Here is an 18,976-nt window from a genome sequence, read left to right on the forward strand (position 1 = left end):
ATGTTTTGATTTTGTATTATGTAATATTGATGTTTGTGATTGAAAGCCAAATGAATAATAATAATAATAATAATAATAATAATAATAATAATAATAATAATAATTATAGTAATAATAACAAGGAAAAGTAGAAATTACGCGATGCGTAATATATGTCCCCGCCGGAAGTAACATTTTGTAGCAAAATATACAATATAGGTCAAAAATCAAGGTCAAAGGTCAAAGAAGTCAAAGGTCAAAATTCTGTGTAGAAGTTTTGAAGCCCTCACCTAGTGCCATCACATAAAGCAAACGGAATCGAAATCGGGTTAGAAATGGCGAAGGAGTAGCATTTTGTAGCAAAATGTACAATACAGGTCAAAACTCAAGGTCAAAGGTCAAAGAAGTCAAAGGTCAAACTTCTGTGTAGAAGTTTTGAAGCCCTCACCTAGTGCCATCACATAAAACAAATGGAATCGAAATCGGTTAGAAATGGCGAAGGAGTAGCATTTTGTAGCAAAATGTACAATATAGGTCAAAAATCAAGGTCATAGGTCAAAGAAGTCAAAGGTCAAAATTCTGTGTAGAAGTTTTGAAGCCCTCACCTAGTGCCATCACATAAAGCAAACGGAATCGAAATCGGGTTAGAAATGGCGAAGGAGTAGCATTTTGTAGCAAAATGTACAATACAGGTCAAAACTCAAGGTCAAAGGTCAAAGAAGTCAAAGGTCAAACTTCTGTGTAGAAGTTTTGAAGCCCTCACCTAGTGCCATCACATAAAACAAATGGAATCGAAATCGGTTAGAAATGGCGAAGGAGTAGCATTTTGTGGCAAAATGTACAATATAGGTCAAAAATCAAGGTCATAGGTCAAAGAAGTCAAAGGTCAAAATTCTGTGTAGAAGTTTTGAAGCCCTCACCTAGTGCCATCACATAAAGCAAACGGAATCGAAATCATGTTAGAAATGGCGAAGGAGTAGCATTTTGTAGCAAAATGTACAATATAGGTCAAAGGTCAAGGTCAAAGGTCACAACTGAAATTCTGTGTAGAAGTTTCAAAGCTCCTATGTAGTGCTATCATATAAAGCAAACAAAATCAAAATTGGCTCATAAATGACAGAGAAGTAGCAAATTGAAGATTTTGATCAAGCACGGACGCACACACGGACAGACAGACAGACGGACAGACGGACAGACACACACACGTACGGAGCCCGTTTCATAGTCCCCTGCTCGAACTCGTTCAATAATAATAATAATAATAATAATAATAATAATAATAATAATAATAACAATAATAATAATAATAATAATAATGTGTGGTCTCCATTGCCGTTGACACTGTAATAGCATTACTGCAAGGTTGTGGTTTGTGCTTACAGTAAAAGCCACCATTCAATCAGTTGGGTTTTTTTCCTCCTCCTCGTACAACTAGTAATGCATTAATGAAGCGATATATTATGACATCACAACCTTCACAATGTTTCAGCTGTGCAAGGTCCCACTACACAAAAATGCGAGGAGTGAGAAACTTTCAAAGCGGGGTTGAGGGGGATGACCCCTTTACACACGAGGGAGCTTTCGCATAATTTATAGAATTGAAATTAAAGGGGAAATCCTGGCCAAATATAAGCTTGAATATAAGTAAAATATTACGAGTTCAACAAAATTTGATCGAAATCAGATGAAAAACAAGGAAGTTATAGTCCAGGCTAGGCTCCATAGAAAGTGCACCTAACTTTTTTTTTTTAATATATACAATGTTTTTTGATGGGTTCTTGTCAATTCGAGGGTGCTGATTCCAAATCCGATTGATGCCACTCGCGTAACCTTGAGCATTTTCGGCAAAATGCAAAAATCCAAAATGGCCGCCAGATATGCTAATTTGGCCATGATAATCCCAGTTATGTCAATTTTATGACCAATTATTCCATCAAAGTTTTTTAAATGTTTGTTCCTTGAGTAATTCTACTTGCACATGCAAGAAACTTTTCTTTTGAAGAGGTACATTTAGTATTTTAAGCTTATTTTCAATTCAAAATGGCCACCACTCCTATACTCATGTACTATATGAATGGCAAAAAATATGCATAGAAATAGAAGACGAATTTTCAGTCACATACCTACGCTTTTATCAAGTTTTTCATGTGCAATGCAAATCTGATGAGTGCCACTAGCAAAACAAGCAAACAAACAAACAGAAAATTTATTGTTTTTAGGCTTATTATATTCTTCTTAATACAAAACTTCAAAATGGATGCCACTCATATACCCCTACACAATTATGAACAGCAAAGTGTACATGGAAATAAACAAATTTTCTTCTTTTTTTTTCTGTCACTCAGGTACACTATTTATCAATTTGTGTACTGATTATAAATCAGAAGGTTGTTCCTAACAAAAGCTGTTTTATTTTTTGATGCAAACATCCAAATTTACTACCTCAATCTGAATTTTCCCCTAGGAATTTGGAAAAATCCACCAAAACTTGAATTGACGCCAACATCAAAATCGTTTATCAGGAATTATTAGATATGAACGTTTGATACTTACTTACCTTGAGATGTTCAACATCATAATATTCACTCTGATTTACTGAATTAAAAGGTTGAATCCTAGATGATGACACAAATGAAATTCCCTATTAACTGTCCCGTTCTTCTAAAAGCTATATTATACCAACTTTTCAGTCCCCTCATCCGAGAAAGAACAAGGGGCAGGGGAAATTGGAAAAAAGGGACCACCTTACTTCCTGTCGTCAAATCTCTGAAATGAAAACAATTGCCAAAAGTTTTTCATGTTAACCCAGATGAATTATATATGGTAGATTAATTTTACCACCAGTTTTTTTTTTTCGGAGTGAATGTGTTTGCGTATAATATGATGTCAAGGAAGACTCTGAGATCTGTACAGTGCTGCCTCATTCTGAAAGCAGTGTTATAACAACTTCACACGGGGTCATCCCACAAGACCGACACCCACGAGTTCGACATTGAAAACAGGTCCATGAGTCATACAGCCCATGAGTTCGACACTAGGCAAATAAAGCCCATGAGTTCGACAATAGGCAAAAACAGCCCACGAGTTCGACAGACTCAACACGGGGCTTAATGTGTCGGTCTCGTGAGCCTTGTCAGCTTAGTGTCGAACTCATGGGCTGTATGACTCGTGAGCTGTATAACTCATGGGCTATATTACTCGTGAGCTGTATGACTCGTGGGTGTCGGTCTCGTGACGTGCACCCCTTCACACTGCTTGTCTTTAATCTACAGAACTTGCAGATTCAGGATTGCTCTAGGTAACCAGACCAGCTGTGTTACGACTCTGAATGATGGCCTCCTTAAGGTGGCTGTAAACTAACTCCACTAGATACATGGTGACATAACATTCACTTCACGTAGGAAGTTTGCACATGATCTTGCCTTTACGTCTCATAGAAAGTCCTTGGATGACATGAGCTGAGTACTGACCCATCTTTGGAGACTTTGCCCCAACCTTTATAAGATTATCATCAGACCCATGCCTTCCATCTTCGTAACCATTTTGCCAACGCTATCAGTTCAAGGTAGCCCTCTGTGGCAAGCCTTCCAAGCATAGGCTAAGGAAGTCCACCCTCCTTCACTGGCACTCGATCACTCTCCCTCACGCTGGAAGGAAATGATGGCAAGTGTCACCAGTGCCGTCAACGCATACCCTGACCTTCCAAACACGATAGCATTGGGGGGGGGGGGGGGGGCATTTCATGAAGCGTTTTGTCTGACAAATTTGCTCTCAGCCAATCAGATGCAAGGATTTAGTAGCTTATAACAGTTTGTCAATAAGAAAAGATCAGACAAAACGCTTCATGAAATGCCCCCTTGAACAACCTGCCATCAATGCGTCTGAAATCCCACAAGCCTAGATTTCCCTCCTGTAACTTGAAAGCTTTGACTCCAAAACATTTTACAGGTTGGTGCAGATGCTGGTCTGATGTCATCTCTGATACCACCCAAGTTACCTACAACACTGTCTCTGGCCTGGCAACAGGCCATAGGGCTTCAACTGGTGGTGATCAAGCCAGTCTTCACGTCTTCATTCTGTTTCTATGGCAAATAATCGCCCTCTGACCCCTGAGGAAGTGCTGAACATCATAAGATGTGGTTGCAATTAAAGCAATTGCAGGACTAATATGCATCTTTAGCCTGAGAATTCTGCAAATTTGGGGCTGATGTCGCCTGCTGCCAAACATCCAATTAAAGGGTTCTTTAAAGACAATAAAAATGACAGTTTTAGTTTTAAGACAAGACTGAATGAAATCATGATGTCAAAGTGAACACCTGGGAACTGTGAGAGAACTGAAAGAGGTATCTCACATTGCTCCTTGATTGATGTTTAATGAATAGTTTGTACTGTATTGCGTTTGGACAGTTTCGTTTATGCCTTCACCAGTTTTTGTTGTTGTTTTAATTCAAGAAGAAAATCAAGTTTGCTCGATAATATCAAGGCGGTACTTTTAAATTATATCATATCAAAGTGATGGAGGTTATGATCCATTTCAAACTCGCCTCAGGACTCCTCCCTCCCCCCCCCCAACTCCTTGCTGAAAAAAAAAAACAAATCTACAATGTAAAGGTTTTTTTAGCTGTGTCATTAATGTCCAATGTTTTTTTGTCTGCAACCATGTATCTCTGCATTTACTGTACAGGATTTTTCTGTACTTTGTTAATATGGTTTTAGGGGAATGCATATTAGAAACTTTGCTTTCTAGCTTCCCCTCCATTTTCAATATTATTTGATAAATACCATGCATCTAGGCTTCTTAATATATAGTGTTAGTATTACATTTTAATATTCAACCTGCATGTAGAATATGATGGTATATTGATTTCTTGCGAGACGTTTAGTGAACTTATATTCGTTGTAGAGACAAAGTGAAATATATAAGAAATTGTGTTAAACATCGTAAGGTTTATGAATATCAAATGCTCAAATATACATGTAGGCCCTCAATATTGTAAGTGACACCCAACACATTAGTATTGCACATGCAACACTTTATGAAAGCGTAGGTACGGGACTGCAACAGTAAATTTGTTCTATATGTCCATGCATATGTTTTGCCATTCATATATAGTACATAAGCATAGGAATGGCGGCCATTTTGAATAAAAAATGAGCTTTAAATACTAAATGAACCTATATGAAATGCACATTCTCTTGCAAATGCAGATTGAGTAACTCTAGGAACAGAAAGTTTGGTGGATTAATTGGTCATATAATGCACATTTTTGTGTTTATCACGGCTGAATTAGCATATCTGGCGGCCATTTTGGATTTCTGCATTTTGCCGAAAATGCTCAAGGTTACGCGAGTGGCATCAATCGAATTTGGAATCAGCACCCTCGAATTGACAAGAAACCGTCAAAAAACATTGTATATATCAAACTAGAAATGTCGCTAAGGCGACTGCTATGCCTCCGCCATAATGCATGATTCTCCTAATAGGTCTATAGGACAATGCATAATTACATTTTCACAATATTGGCAATATTGTCACAAATGTGTTGAATGTTCACCTTCCTTTACCTAGGTTTAATTAGATGAATAGGAGAGCATGTATTTGGGGATTCAAGGACTTTAACTTGACTTTGACCCATTCATAAGTGTATGAATACTGTAATTTTCAAGGTATGGAGAAAAAGTGTAATTTCTGTATTGAAAAGTACACTGTTACCATTTTCTTTTGGCCTTTGACCCTAAAATTCATAGGATAATCACTGTCAGGCAGAACATGCATAAATATGTAGTAAGTTTCAAGATAACTTGAGCCACTTCTGAGATATGGAGGAAAAAGTTAGTTCAGCACTTTCCCTTGATCTTTGATCTTTTGACCTTTGAGGCAAACCCCCACCCCCCCCCCCCCAAAAAAAAAAAGAGAAAAAGAAACTTTTCAGATAATCTAGGTTATACATGCATACACCAAGTGTAAAAAAAAAAAAAATTGCTGGCATTACATAAATGTGAGGGAAATAGTAACAATTTGAAGTGTTGCACTTGACCTTTGACCCCTGACCTTTGACCCTATGAACCCTAGATTCTCTAGATAATAACTGCCAGTCAGTACATGTTTATATACTATGTTCCATGAAGATACCTTGAACAATTTCCAAGGTACGGAGAAAAAAAGCGAAGTTTTAATATTTTAACTTGACCTTTTGACCTTTGACCTTTGACCTCATGACCCAAAACTTTCACCAGAGAATCTTAATTGGGTAATACATGTATACACTAAGTTTCTTCTTAATATCTTCAGGCATTGCATAGATATGGAGGAAATAGTGAAATTTTACGTATTTGACCTTGACCTTTTGACCTTTGACCTTGACCATGTGCACCCAAAAGTTGATAGGCACAACTTCACCCCCTCATACACATACATGCCAAGTTTCATTAGGATATCTTAAAAGGTTTTGATAGTTACCCTGTCCACAAAATTTATTACGGACGGACGGAAGGACGGACGGAAGGACGGACGGACGGACGGACGGACAACCCGAAAACATAATGCCTCCGGCACCACTTCGTGGCGGAGGCATAAAAACAAGGTTGGATGCCTTCTAGCCTGGACTATTATGACATTTGAAAGTTTCGCTGTTTCGGGGGGAAATAGTTCTTGAACAGTCAATATGAATATGCAAATGGCAAAGTGAGCAGTCATTCCCTCACAACTTACCATATAGTTTGTACATAAAATTTCAAAATTTCCAGTTTTTCATTCAAACGCAATTATGCCCAAGGCTCAAATCCTCGTATGTCTAAATGATCACTATTCTGAAGTTATTCAACTAGGAATAATGTCATGTTTCAGACTTCAACGACAAAAACATTGCGTTTTCGTCATTTTTTTTTTTTTGTACACGATCAATGGAAAATTGGCAGGGTATGGCATGTGGTTAGCTCACTCATTTGCACAGTTATATCCACTGTACGAGAACTGTTTTGCAGCAATTAGCAAAACTTCAAAATATCATAACTTCCTTATTTTTCATCCGATTTCTGTCAAATTTTTTTTACTGTTGAACTTGCAAGATTTCACTCTTTTTTATCAGACTAATGTAAATTTGGACTGGATTTCCTCTTTAAGTGATCTTGTGCATATTTTTGGTGATACATTTGGACAAATTTCAATGAAAAAAAAAAGTTAGGAAATAGAGATATTCATGGAAAATGGGAATGGTCTACTCTTTCTGCTAATCATTCTTTCATTCAAAGTTCTTGCCAGCAGTCATGAATGGAAAACTATGTGGTGGGCCAAAGTTCAGTGACCTTAGATTGTGAGAGATTTTTGTCCAAATTTTCATTAGCCTATCTACATTGTACACCAAATGGTCTGTAGCTTACCTCAGCAAAGTATCAAGTAAATCAACCAAAGATCATTGTTTGTTTGTTTGTTTATCTTTTTCATTTGTTCATTTGTCTTTGGTATTGTCGTGATGTGATTTGTGGTGTGTGGATGGACAGACACGCAAAGTAAATAGTGGACCCAACACCCCACTCCTTTTTTTTTTTTTCTTTTTTTTTTTTGCCAGGGCAAAAAAATAATGTAACCACTGTCTAAGGACCTCTTAGTCAGCCCATATTTCTGACACTTGAACCAGTCAACAAAGACAGCAACAAATAAATAAATAACAAAACACCTATGAAAATGTTTGTGCAACGGCTCTCTGCAGGAAACATCATGTGATCTTTGAACATCATGTGACCAGCTCTCTGCCATCTGGTAACGTTTGCCTATTCCTCTAATGGCAGACAGGAAATTGCATACTTCAAACGGAAGCATGCACACATAGGATGTATCAGGCAATAATAAAACCCTGGCTTGCTTGAAATACCAGTTAGATCAAAAATCACTCAGGGGGGGGGGGGGGGGGGGGGGAGCATGTACAATGCATTTGTGTGTGTAGGACAGTTGCTTTGAAATGTAGTTCTCCAACAAACGATTCATGCTGTTTTGCCGGCTTCTTTACATGTAGATTTAAAAAAAAAAGAATCTTGATAATTTTCACCTTAGAATTTCTTAATAAGAGTCATCGCACTTTAAATTCTCACTATATCATTATCTTGGTAGTAATATCAATACACTGCAATACTGTATGAATGTACTTATACTCACTGAGGATTTCTTAACATTTCTTCTTTCAAGAAGTAACTGGAAAAATCCTTACTGGTAGCAAGAATCCTTTGTATTTTTTTTTTTCATAAACTGACAAGCACAACCCCTACTTTGCGTCACAGTTGTACACATTGCTTTATGCAAGTAGGTAGGGCAATGGGTCTGTTGGTATGTGTGTCTGTTGTATGAACAAGATATCACTGGTTCAAGACTCAACAAAAAGGCACGCTGAGGCACTGTAGAATGAAAGTTCCCCTCTAAAGTGCATGTAAACGTTAGAGCACTCTGTACCACAGACGAGACATACATATGGATAAACGATCACGAATGAGTGAGCTGAAGTTCACGCAGGTACTCTAAACAAATAAACAAACAAACAAACAATCAAACAGAAAACCTTCTACATCACTTCTCACAAAGAACGGGGTGCACTCTCATTGACTTGATCTTGCCCAGACTCACTCCCCGAGGCCAACCGACCTGAACTATATCCACATACAAAACAGGCACACAAAACAGCATTATCCTTTGAATTGCACTGCTTTCTTGCAGAGGAAGGCATTTATTCTAGCACTGCACATCATTGATGCATATTGCTGCCTGTTTTAGACATTGTTGCACAGTCAAATTTATGATTTCATTTAGATAACTAAATGATGCATGTCCTTTTTTACCTGTCTTATACAATATCCACTACTGTGCTTCCATTTCTGAGTTTGCATCATTCTACACTTCCTGCTTAACCGCTTTCTTTCCTAGCATTGAAATTTTGAATTGATATGATAAGAATGGTGAGGGGACTGAAACTCACAAGATGAGTTTTCAAACAAACAAACGATCAAAATTCTATACCATGTACAGGAAAATTCATTGCTATAACAGTAGTCACTAAGGAACGACAGCCCCCCCCCCCCCTTTCAACTTCATTCAGCTGTTCATTCTTGGCATCAGACTACTGTAGAAGGGGCATGATGCAGGCGGTGGGCACACAATTAGGGACCTGATATACTGTTAAAATGAAAATTTCTGCAGTGTTGAAATTTTCGCCCATTTTGCACAACCACAAACCAGCGTGAAAATAAAAGCATGCAATATATTTGCTTGCTATAGGTCTCAGTTATTTGTGAATAGATTCAGCGGAATGTAAAACATTCGAAACTCATCTTACCCGTCCAAGCGCAAAATATTACTCACACAAAAATATCCACTTTTACAGTAATGCCCAATACAACAAACTTTATTTTTCAGTCTTTGTAATAAGAAATCCTAAGTTTTTGATCGCTTTTGACAACTGGTAAGGTAATACTATTTGGCATATACATGTAACCCAATGACTACAGCATACCCTGGTCCCAAGAATATCTTAATGAGGATTTCACTTCCTTTAGGATTTGACAATGAAATATAAGAGTTGGTGATCATGACATGGTTGAGGCAAACAGAGGTATTCATTGTTTTGAGTAAATATATAAACCCTTTAATTAATCTTAGAATTGTACGCTCTTCAATATTTCATGTAAGTGGTTTCTAATTGTCTCACACAAAGTTAAAACCTGAATCTCAATTGTAACCTGAATCTCAATCGTAAAAAGCCTCCCCCTTCTTTTATTCCACTATGCTGTACATTCTTGGCATCAGAACTGCATAGGGCATGATGCACGGGAGGCACACAATAAGGGGCCAGGGCTCTGTTGCATAGAAGATGAGATCAAAACATAAGTCAGAAATCAAACATAAATCTCTGAATACTCAATTCTGATTGGTTGCTTTTCTGGCTTATGTTTGATTGCTTGCATCTTTATATGCAATAGAGCCCTGATATAACAAAATGCCCAATACAACAAACTCTATTTTTCAGTCTCCAGGATACAAAATTCCAAGTTTTCAATTGCTTTTGACGACAATTATGATATTAGGGAGCTTTAGATTTTCGCGACGGGGACGTACAATGTACAGAGGAAAAAAAAAATGTTCTGAGCATGCCAAAAGCGCTCTCAAGTCGATCTATTTATAGCTCTCGTCGTCTGAGTTTTTCACTATGCGTTCTGGGCTATTTTTAGGTCTACTAAATTTATGACACAGAGAGCTACTTGATGCACCAATCATCTGGGGGCGCCATTTTATTTTTTATACGTTGCATCCTAGCGTAATCTAAAGCTACTTTTCAGCACAACGCAGGGAGAGAGGAGAACGTGCAACGCACTCGTCGTCTCGAAACGTCCGCGCCGTAAATCTAAAACTCCCTTATAATCATACATTTATGTAGAACCTAATGACTATAATATACCCTGGTCCCAAACATCTCTCAGTGAGGATATTATTTCCTTTATGATTTGACAATGAAATACAAGATTTGGTGATCATGACATGATTAGATGTCCTTTAATAGAGGTATTTATAGTTTGGAGTAAATATCATATGTTGTCACCTATTAGGATGCAATAGAACACCTGCAACCCATGAAATAATATTGTGTAATATCTGGCAACATTAGTATTTTTTGATCTGTTCCAATATGATCAGCAATCAGAAAAACTGAACTCATACAAGTAGAAAAGACTTTACAGGAATACAAATTAGCTTACAAACTAAAAGGTGGGATAATCTATGCAAAAAAAATCAAACTCACTGATGTACTCTCATCCACGTATAAAGGTGAAATTCCTGAGGAATACTACCTGTGTAGCTTGGGGCTTTAAGAGAACACAAATGTAGCTTCTATTCTCATCATGCCTGTCAAACAATCTTTATTGACAAACACAACTCTTCTAGAGAAAAACAAACTACTCAATCACTTATTGTTATTGGTTTTTTTTAAGTTAGATTACATGTACATTTGAACAAAAGTAATTGTTTTTCTCATTACTATCTTGTGGGCAACAGCTACAAAATCAGAGCCATCATAGTCCCACCCATGGGCGAGTTGTTATCTGTGCATTTAGCCTCACTGGACAAAACACACACAAATGCACACACAACACAGTAAAGCACATTTTTCTCCTTTTTCATCACAGTTAGCACCACTAATTCAGAAACTACATCATGCGACTCTCTGCTATCTGCGGCAGTTGGCAAGGTGACGGTCGTCAAGGTGACAGGCGAGATATGTCCTCCAGTCGGGAACTCAGACTGAGCTGATCCTCGGAGGCCGACGACTTGCCCAGGGACACCACGTACATCTCTTTGTAGGCTGACAGCATCTGCTGAGACCTGGTAAGCAAGGATACCCAAATTTGATCATGAAATCAGTCAAGAGAATGAAGACAAGCTTAGAAACATCAGACACACTTCGTATATACCTTAACCCGTTGAGGACGAGTCCCGAGTATACTCGGGCAGGTGTCTATGGTAAATGCATGTTGTAGCAAAATCAAACCGTCCTCAACGGTTTAACTGCCTTACTGGATACTGTGCGTGTCGTATGTTTCAAAATCTTCATTTTCACACCAAAATATTGCATCTCATAATACGAATACAACATACAGTTTATGTCACCCTCCATGCTGGGAACTCATAATAATTTCTCATGAGAGAAGACAATATTTACATCTTATCTTGTCATTGTGGTTTTTAACAGCAAATTCAGCAAATTCCATCACACGCAAAATTGTCTAATGGGTCCTAATTCCTCAAATATTATGCTTGCGATATACGTGCCATACAGAGTGTGAGAATATTTTATGAAACAAACTGACCTTTTCTTCCCACTGTTTGAGAGTTTGACAAGTTGGAGAAGGACAAACTGGAGACGAGATTCAAAAATGGCCAGAAGTCTTTTCACCTCTTCCATCTCAGACTTGCTGCCTTCCGCATTATCGTCGTCCTCCTCCTCCTCTTCCTCCTCCTTCTCCTCCCGTTTCTTCTCCTCCCCCTCCTCTTTCTTCTCCTTCTCCAGTTGACGTTCATGCCCTTCTCCCTTTCCCGAGACTTTCACTTTTGAATCTGCGTGCTGCTCTTTACAACAGTCTGCATCACTTAAACCAACTGCCTGATCTCCCAGGTTGGATCTGTCCTGCTCTGTCCTCCTCATTTCATCATCTTGCTCGAAAGATGATGTGGCAGGAGGCGACAAGGCTCTTCCTTTGGGCGCGTGCCTGACCCTACCCCCTTCCTTCATCGCTCCATCTTCTCCCCCCTCTTGTCCTGCTCCCTCTCCTTCCCCTCCAGGGCTGCGCCCTCCGTCTCCAACCCCTGCAGTGGTGACGTCTCCCACTGTTCTTGCCACCCCTGGGTCCAGCGTGACCTCCCTCGCGGGGACCGCTGCCTCAGCAACGCCACATTTTGATGTGCTCATCCGAGATGACTGCTGGGCAGGAGACTCTGCCTGCTTTGCAGCACCCTGGTCTAGCTTTGTTGCGGTTTGTGTTGAAGGCATGGACGAGGGCACAATGTAAAAACTCATTTTCTCCAGCTGGGGCATGACTTGCCTACAGCCAAGCAGGATCGCTAGAGCGCCCTCTAGTGTCTTGAAGCGTGTTGCTGCTCCTGTTTGACCTGGAAGGGGAAGAAAATATAACACTATGATTTCAAAAAGTGGATATGGGAATGCATAAACTTAATTTTGAGACTTTGTAGGTGAGCCATGATGTCACTGATTACAACTGCCTGACTGTTTATAACTAACAAAATGAAAACCATGATAAAATTTTGTTAGACAAGTTTAATTTAACAACTTTCAACATGCTCTGTTTAAAAGTCATCCTTGGCAACTAAGGCAAAAATCTACAATGATTTCATGCCATGGGAAGAATTTGGTCTTTTTTTAGTTCATTTTAAGATAAGAGCAAATTTGGTGAAGATTGAGGCTAATGTCACTTGGACACATACAACATGAGAAAAGCATCCTCATATCCAAATTTGATATGTGACCAATATAACAATATCGTTTCAAAAAAACATGCACAGCTTTCATATTCTAAAGTTGATTTCTAAAGCTTATTCTATGAAACTTCTGCAACTTCTGTTTCTTTGATATTACTCCGTTCATTAAGGTTGTCTACAGCACGAGTCCAGCATTTTGCCGCAGGCACGTTGCAAGCACTAGGCTCTCACCTTCCAGCTGGTGCTCCAGCAGGGCCACTCTCTCCAGCTCCACCCGTAGGAGTTCCACCGGCCGATCCAGTTCCCGGAAGAGCTTGACCGCCTTGGCGTAGTGCAGCTCAGAGAGGGAGCGAGTGTGCTTCTCCTTCTTCTGGGAAGACTGCTAAAGTGGCGAAAGGAACACAGAACATAATCTCTCAATACGTGGCAAGGGGAAGACATCTCAACTTCTTAATGCAATGAATCTTGTGAGACATTGAATTCCATTTTTTTTTTTAAAATCAGTTCTCATTTAGATTGCAAGACTTACTGTCAACTATGATTGTTACAGATTGTTGTGCAGGGTGTTTCAATGGTTTTAAGCAGGCAAGGATGCCAATCTTGCTAACAATGTTGCCATACATCATACTTTCATGTACATATATTAAACATGGGTTCATTTGCATGTTAGATGACATTTTAATCATAATTTGATCAAGGGAATGAAAGTTGGCCATCTATATCCATGTATATCGGATAAGCTAAGCAGGTGAGTAAAAGACACTAACTTTGAGAAGGCTCACATCATCATCATCATCATCACCATAATCATCAATATCATCATCATTACCATCTATATCATCACCATCATTATTATCATCATCATCATCATTATTATCATCATTCATAACCATCATCAACATCATCACCATCATCATCATCATTATTATCATCATTCATAACCATCATCATCATCATCATCATCAACATCATCAACATCATCATCATTATCATTATCATCATAACCATCATCATTATCATCAATCTTTATCATCATCATCAACATCATCATCATTCATCACCATCATCAGAATCATCATCCCCGACATCATGACCCCTGGCATTAACACTTTTATCAATCACCTGACTTCTGTTTGAGTTGTGGTACATGGATGCCAGGCGATGGTGGATGGTGGCAGCCCTGTACTGGTAGAGAGGCTGTCGGCTGGTTGGCATCTTCTCCGTATCACACAATGCCAGGGCTTTACTCATACCCTCCAGAACCACCTTCTCAATCTAAGATGCACACACAAAAAAAAGAGATACATGGTGAAAAACCCAGATATATTAAAAGAAAACACAAAATTAAGTTTGCCACAATGGCACTGCATCAGTGAACTGATCTACAATCTCTTCAGTGGTGAGTCATAAGAGAAGATGGAGTCTTTGGAACCCGTTCTGTTCTTCGTTAAGGTGTTTCCAATATCAAATTTGCCTAAAGATTACTGTAAAATCAGATATTTTGAAGTGCATGACACTTTCACTAATTTTGCAAGGAGCCAAATTTCATGCGAGTAAAATGCATGAGAAAGTGTTTGTCGACACAACATACTAAATGCAGTGGCGATTAGCAAAAGCTTCATGATTTTTTCACGAAAGTTTCATTTCAGTTTCATGCTGCGAATGTTTACAGTACAGTACACTCCCGTTATAACGAACATGGTTATAACGAAATTCCGGTTACAACAAAATAAACATTCAGGTCGCAAAATTATCCTTTCTATGATTTTCAGAGTTAATTTGTTCGGTTACAACAAAATAAAAATTCAGGTCGCAACATTATCCTTTCTAAGATTTTTAGTGTTAATATGTTCGGTTATAACAAAATTTCAATATAACGAATGAAAATTGCTGGTCCCATGGACTTCGTTATAACAGGGGTCCACCGTATATCATTACCAGGTAAGCTACAGGTGATGATTGCTGCAGAAATGTAAGAAGACAATCCATACACAAATGTTCCCCGAAGATTCAATTGCAAATACGCTGATAATTGCATAGGAGTAAACACAATTGCTGACACAGGTTCTACTCTGTCCTCTACATTATACACAAAAACACATTTTTCTTATGGATCTCCAGTTTTGCCTAAATGAGACAAAATTGTCAAAACCAGGGTGTTCTTTCCATGTATACCATAAAGGTCCTTGAATGTTGAGACACAAGAACAAACAACATCTCAAGACAAGAAAAAACAACAGCTCAAGAAAACGTCTGTGACCTCTTCATAGACCTCCTTCTCATAAAAATATCTGTACATGAAACGACAGCTTTTATAGTGTTGAGACATAGTTCTCTTTTAACCCTGTATGCATCAAGGCACTTGCCAAGTTTTTTTAATCAGCATGCAGTAACCCATCCAAATTTTACTCGGGTGTAAAGTTACCAAGCCCACTGAGGTGTAGCAGTGTGCCTCGGTCCAAAAGGAATGCCACGACAACACAAGGGGGATTAGGTGGATTAGGTAATCTCTATTGAATTAAGAACTATTTTTAGGACATCTGTACCAATCTGCACAGAAGGCTCTCCAGCACGCCTGCCAATATTAATTAGACCGGAAGTCGAGGAGACAAGCATTGGTATACCTCTGCCAAAGATTGCGTAGATATTGGGGGATGGTCCTGCAGAAGACAAGCCATGTTGAAATACGTCGTGCAGAGCTCCCAGGTGATCGACTCGTGCAGCAGGGCCTGGCCGCGCTTGCTACCCAACATCTGCAGCGCCCTCGTGTAGCAATCTGCTGCCTGGGATGCATCAGAACCAGTCAAAAAATGTTGTGAAGCTTGTTGCTACTTTCCTAGTCTCTGTGTTCTATTTTCTTTAATTTGGTTGTTCCAAAAAGCAAACCTTCAACACTCCAGTTACTTTTGAGTTGCTCAACTCCCACATATTACATGCACATTTGTTTAGAGTTTTAATCATCATTATAGGTTTTAGAGAAAAACTCAAGATCTTGATGCCTTTCAACTGGTTAACTTTGACTTGGGACTATCATTTCAATGCCTGCAAATTTTCCTTTCCGCTTTTGTCATTGGTAATTTTAAACAGGTGATAAGCACAATCAGGGTATGCAATCATGACTTTCTCACTTTAAAAAATTGTAACTTCTAAAAGAATGTACCAACTGACTTAAAAATTCACATGCAGCATGCTAAGACATCAGTTATCACATGTGGTGAGACAATAGCTAATTTCTTCTCATTTACTGTTAATTATTAAAGATTAATTACCAAAAAGTCCCCCCAAACCCATGTAATGCGTCAAAAAATGCAAGATTTGAGGTCCATATCTTAAGTCTACTCCTATGTGTTTGGTATCAAATTAATGTATTTTTTCCTGGCATTGCTTGCATGCAATAAACTAGATATATCGCTACGGTGACTGATATGCCTCCGCCATAATGCATGGTTCTCCTAATAGGTCTATAGTACAATGTCTTGACAATGTGTGATGACAGTTTCACACAATTGGCAAAATATTAAAATGACAGGTTTGCCACAAATGTGCTGAATGCTCACTTTCCTAGAACTAGGTTCAATTGGATGAATGATTAAAATGTCAGAGTGCAGGTATTTGGGAACAGATGATTTTTACTTGACTTTTGACCCTTTTATAAGTTTATGCATTGAGTAATTTTCAAGGTATTGAGAAAAAGTATAATTTCAGTATCAAATGGGAAAATAGCATTATCTAAACCTGGCCTTTGACCTTTGACCTCACAGTTCCAAAGAGAATCACTGTTAGGTTGAACATGCATAAATATGTAAGTTTCATGATGATACCTTGAGTTACTTTTGAGATATGGAGGAAAAAGTGCAATTCAACACTTTCACTTGACTTTTGACCTTTTGGCAAGAAACTTCCCACAGAATATATATTGGGTAATACATGCATACATCAAGTTAAAAAAAAAACAACCTTCAGGCATTGCATAAATATAAGGAAAGTAGTGATATTTTGAGGAGTTGACCTTGACCTTTGACCCCTTGACCTTTGAAACATGACCCCCAACTTCCCTAGATAATCACTGCCCATTGGAACAAGCATATATACTGAGTTCCATGAAGATACCTTGAACCATTTGAGAGATATGGAGAAAAACATGAATTTTCAACCTTTTTTTTCCACAAAATCACCTGTGACCTTTGACCCCATGACCCTAAAATCCAAACAAAGTATTATCCCCCCAGTATATACCCTCATACCAAGTTTGATGTAAAACCACCACACGGTTCTTGAGATGTCGACAAAAACAAAACAGGACGGACGTACGGACGGACAGACGACCCGAAAACATAATGCCTCCGGCCACTTCCTTGGCGGAGGCATAAAAACTGTGGTTCTTTCAGCTGGAGAAAGTTATGAGGTCTGAAGTCCCGTCCTGGTAGGAGTGTAATGCTGGCTTATTTTTGTGACATTGTGACCTTTTAACCCATGCTGCACAGGTATACATGGAGAAACAGCTTATTTTTCTGCCTTTCCCTAAAGTACTGAAGACACACTACAATATGGTGTGCTGTTTGCCAATAAATGTTCAGCCAGTTTTGAGTTTTGAGCCATTTTCAAATGCTGAGGAAAATAAGTGCAGCCGTTTTTCAGTATTTTCAGTGAGGTATATCCTAATTTGACTACTTAAAAGAATCTTTTCCCCTTATTGAATATCCTTGTTTTTTTACCCATGAATTGTACATATGTAGAAATCTATTGTGTGAAAATTTTAGCAAATGTGAGCAATAAGAACTTATTTTTTTATATTTTTACAAATTGCTGAGGAAAAAAAAGACCGATCCACGCCCATGTTATACTGCATGAAGGTCATATGATAAGTGTTCAGAGTTCATATTTCAATGCTTGTTCAATTTCTAAAGATATCATAAGCAAAAACATAGTATTTTGGCTTAATATGTCATTGTTTGAGTGTCACAGCTTGGATATCAACTCAAGACATCATAAATCTCACATTCATTCTTCTATCTGTGTTTACAAATATGAGAATGGATCCAAACACTGTGCGCACATTAAAGGTCAAACTGTACAGGTAATTTTTTGATGAAAAATATCATATCTTCCAAAGTACCAGCCCTAATTTCATAAAACTTTGTAATAATAGCCACTATATGTCTGTTACCTATTCCTGAAAGTTTCACTTCTTCTCTCTTTGGCAAAAGTGAAATATGATAAAATATGTAAAAGTGGTTTTATTTGAATTCAAAATAATGCCTACAAAATTGATCATCCATTTCGAGAAGTGAAAATATGACATTTATTCATATTTTGTGATATGTCATGGCTATGTGCTGGTGGTGAATGAAAGGGATGTTTATCAGGAATATCTAACAACCATATCAGATGAAAAAACATTCTCCTTTTTTTTAATGAATTTTTCCAATATATCAGTCATTTCAATGTAATTCGACACCCCTAATTAAAATGCTAATTTATGCGCAGTTTAATGCAAAATTTTGACTCTTTCTTTACATGAAATGAAAATTTGAACACTCAGCTACAACAAACAGCAAAAAAAGCATTTTCACCAAGTTTTTTTCATTTTTCCCCTGTTACACAATTGCATACCCTGATTGTGCTATTGACCAACAATGCTCTCTGATATTTGATATATGCAATGATCTGGTGATAGTGATATTAAACAAATTTCCTACATCAGGGCAGAAGTATAATTCATGCTTTCAAGTTTCATAGAATATACTGCATGAGAAACTTAAACACATCTCTGATTTTGCAAGGCTGATTACTAGATCTTGCAAAAATGAAACACCTTAGACAAAATATACCGTAAACTATGCACAACAAATCGAATATCAGTTTTACTATTTGAAGTGTTTGATAAATTTTTCCTGCAAGCTAAAAATGAGGTCAATCTCACAATACAAAATCAATTGGTTAAAAAAAAAAAAAAATATATATATATATATATATATATATATGTATATGATAAAAAACACTTAAATCTGCACATCCAACATA

General features: G+C 38.0%; 1 protein-coding gene across 1 annotated transcript in view; it reads right to left on the minus strand.

The window, feature by feature from the left end:
* Nucleotides 1-11,217: 11,217 nt before the first annotated feature.
* LOC139734388 (erythroid differentiation-related factor 1-like) overlaps nt 11,218-18,976 on the minus strand; it is a 66,582-nt gene continuing 58,823 nt past the window's right edge. The window contains exons 18-23 of the mRNA XM_071645211.1: nt 15,577-15,735; nt 14,075-14,227; nt 13,184-13,334; nt 12,117-12,625; nt 11,827-11,873; nt 11,218-11,341 (exon numbers count right to left, since the gene is read on the minus strand). Of these exons, the coding sequence (XP_071501312.1) occupies nt 11,218-11,341; nt 11,827-11,873; nt 12,117-12,625; nt 13,184-13,334; nt 14,075-14,227; nt 15,577-15,735 (1,143 nt within the window). The remainder of the gene's footprint in view (nt 11,342-11,826; nt 11,874-12,116; nt 12,626-13,183; nt 13,335-14,074; nt 14,228-15,576; nt 15,736-18,976) is intronic.

The sequence above is a fragment of the Diadema antillarum genome, unplaced genomic scaffold (assembly GCF_040938485.1).
Source record: "Diadema antillarum isolate AM-2024a unplaced genomic scaffold, OU_Dant_1.0 scf00000003, whole genome shotgun sequence".
Taxonomy (NCBI): Eukaryota; Metazoa; Echinodermata; class Echinoidea; order Diadematoida; family Diadematidae; genus Diadema; species Diadema antillarum.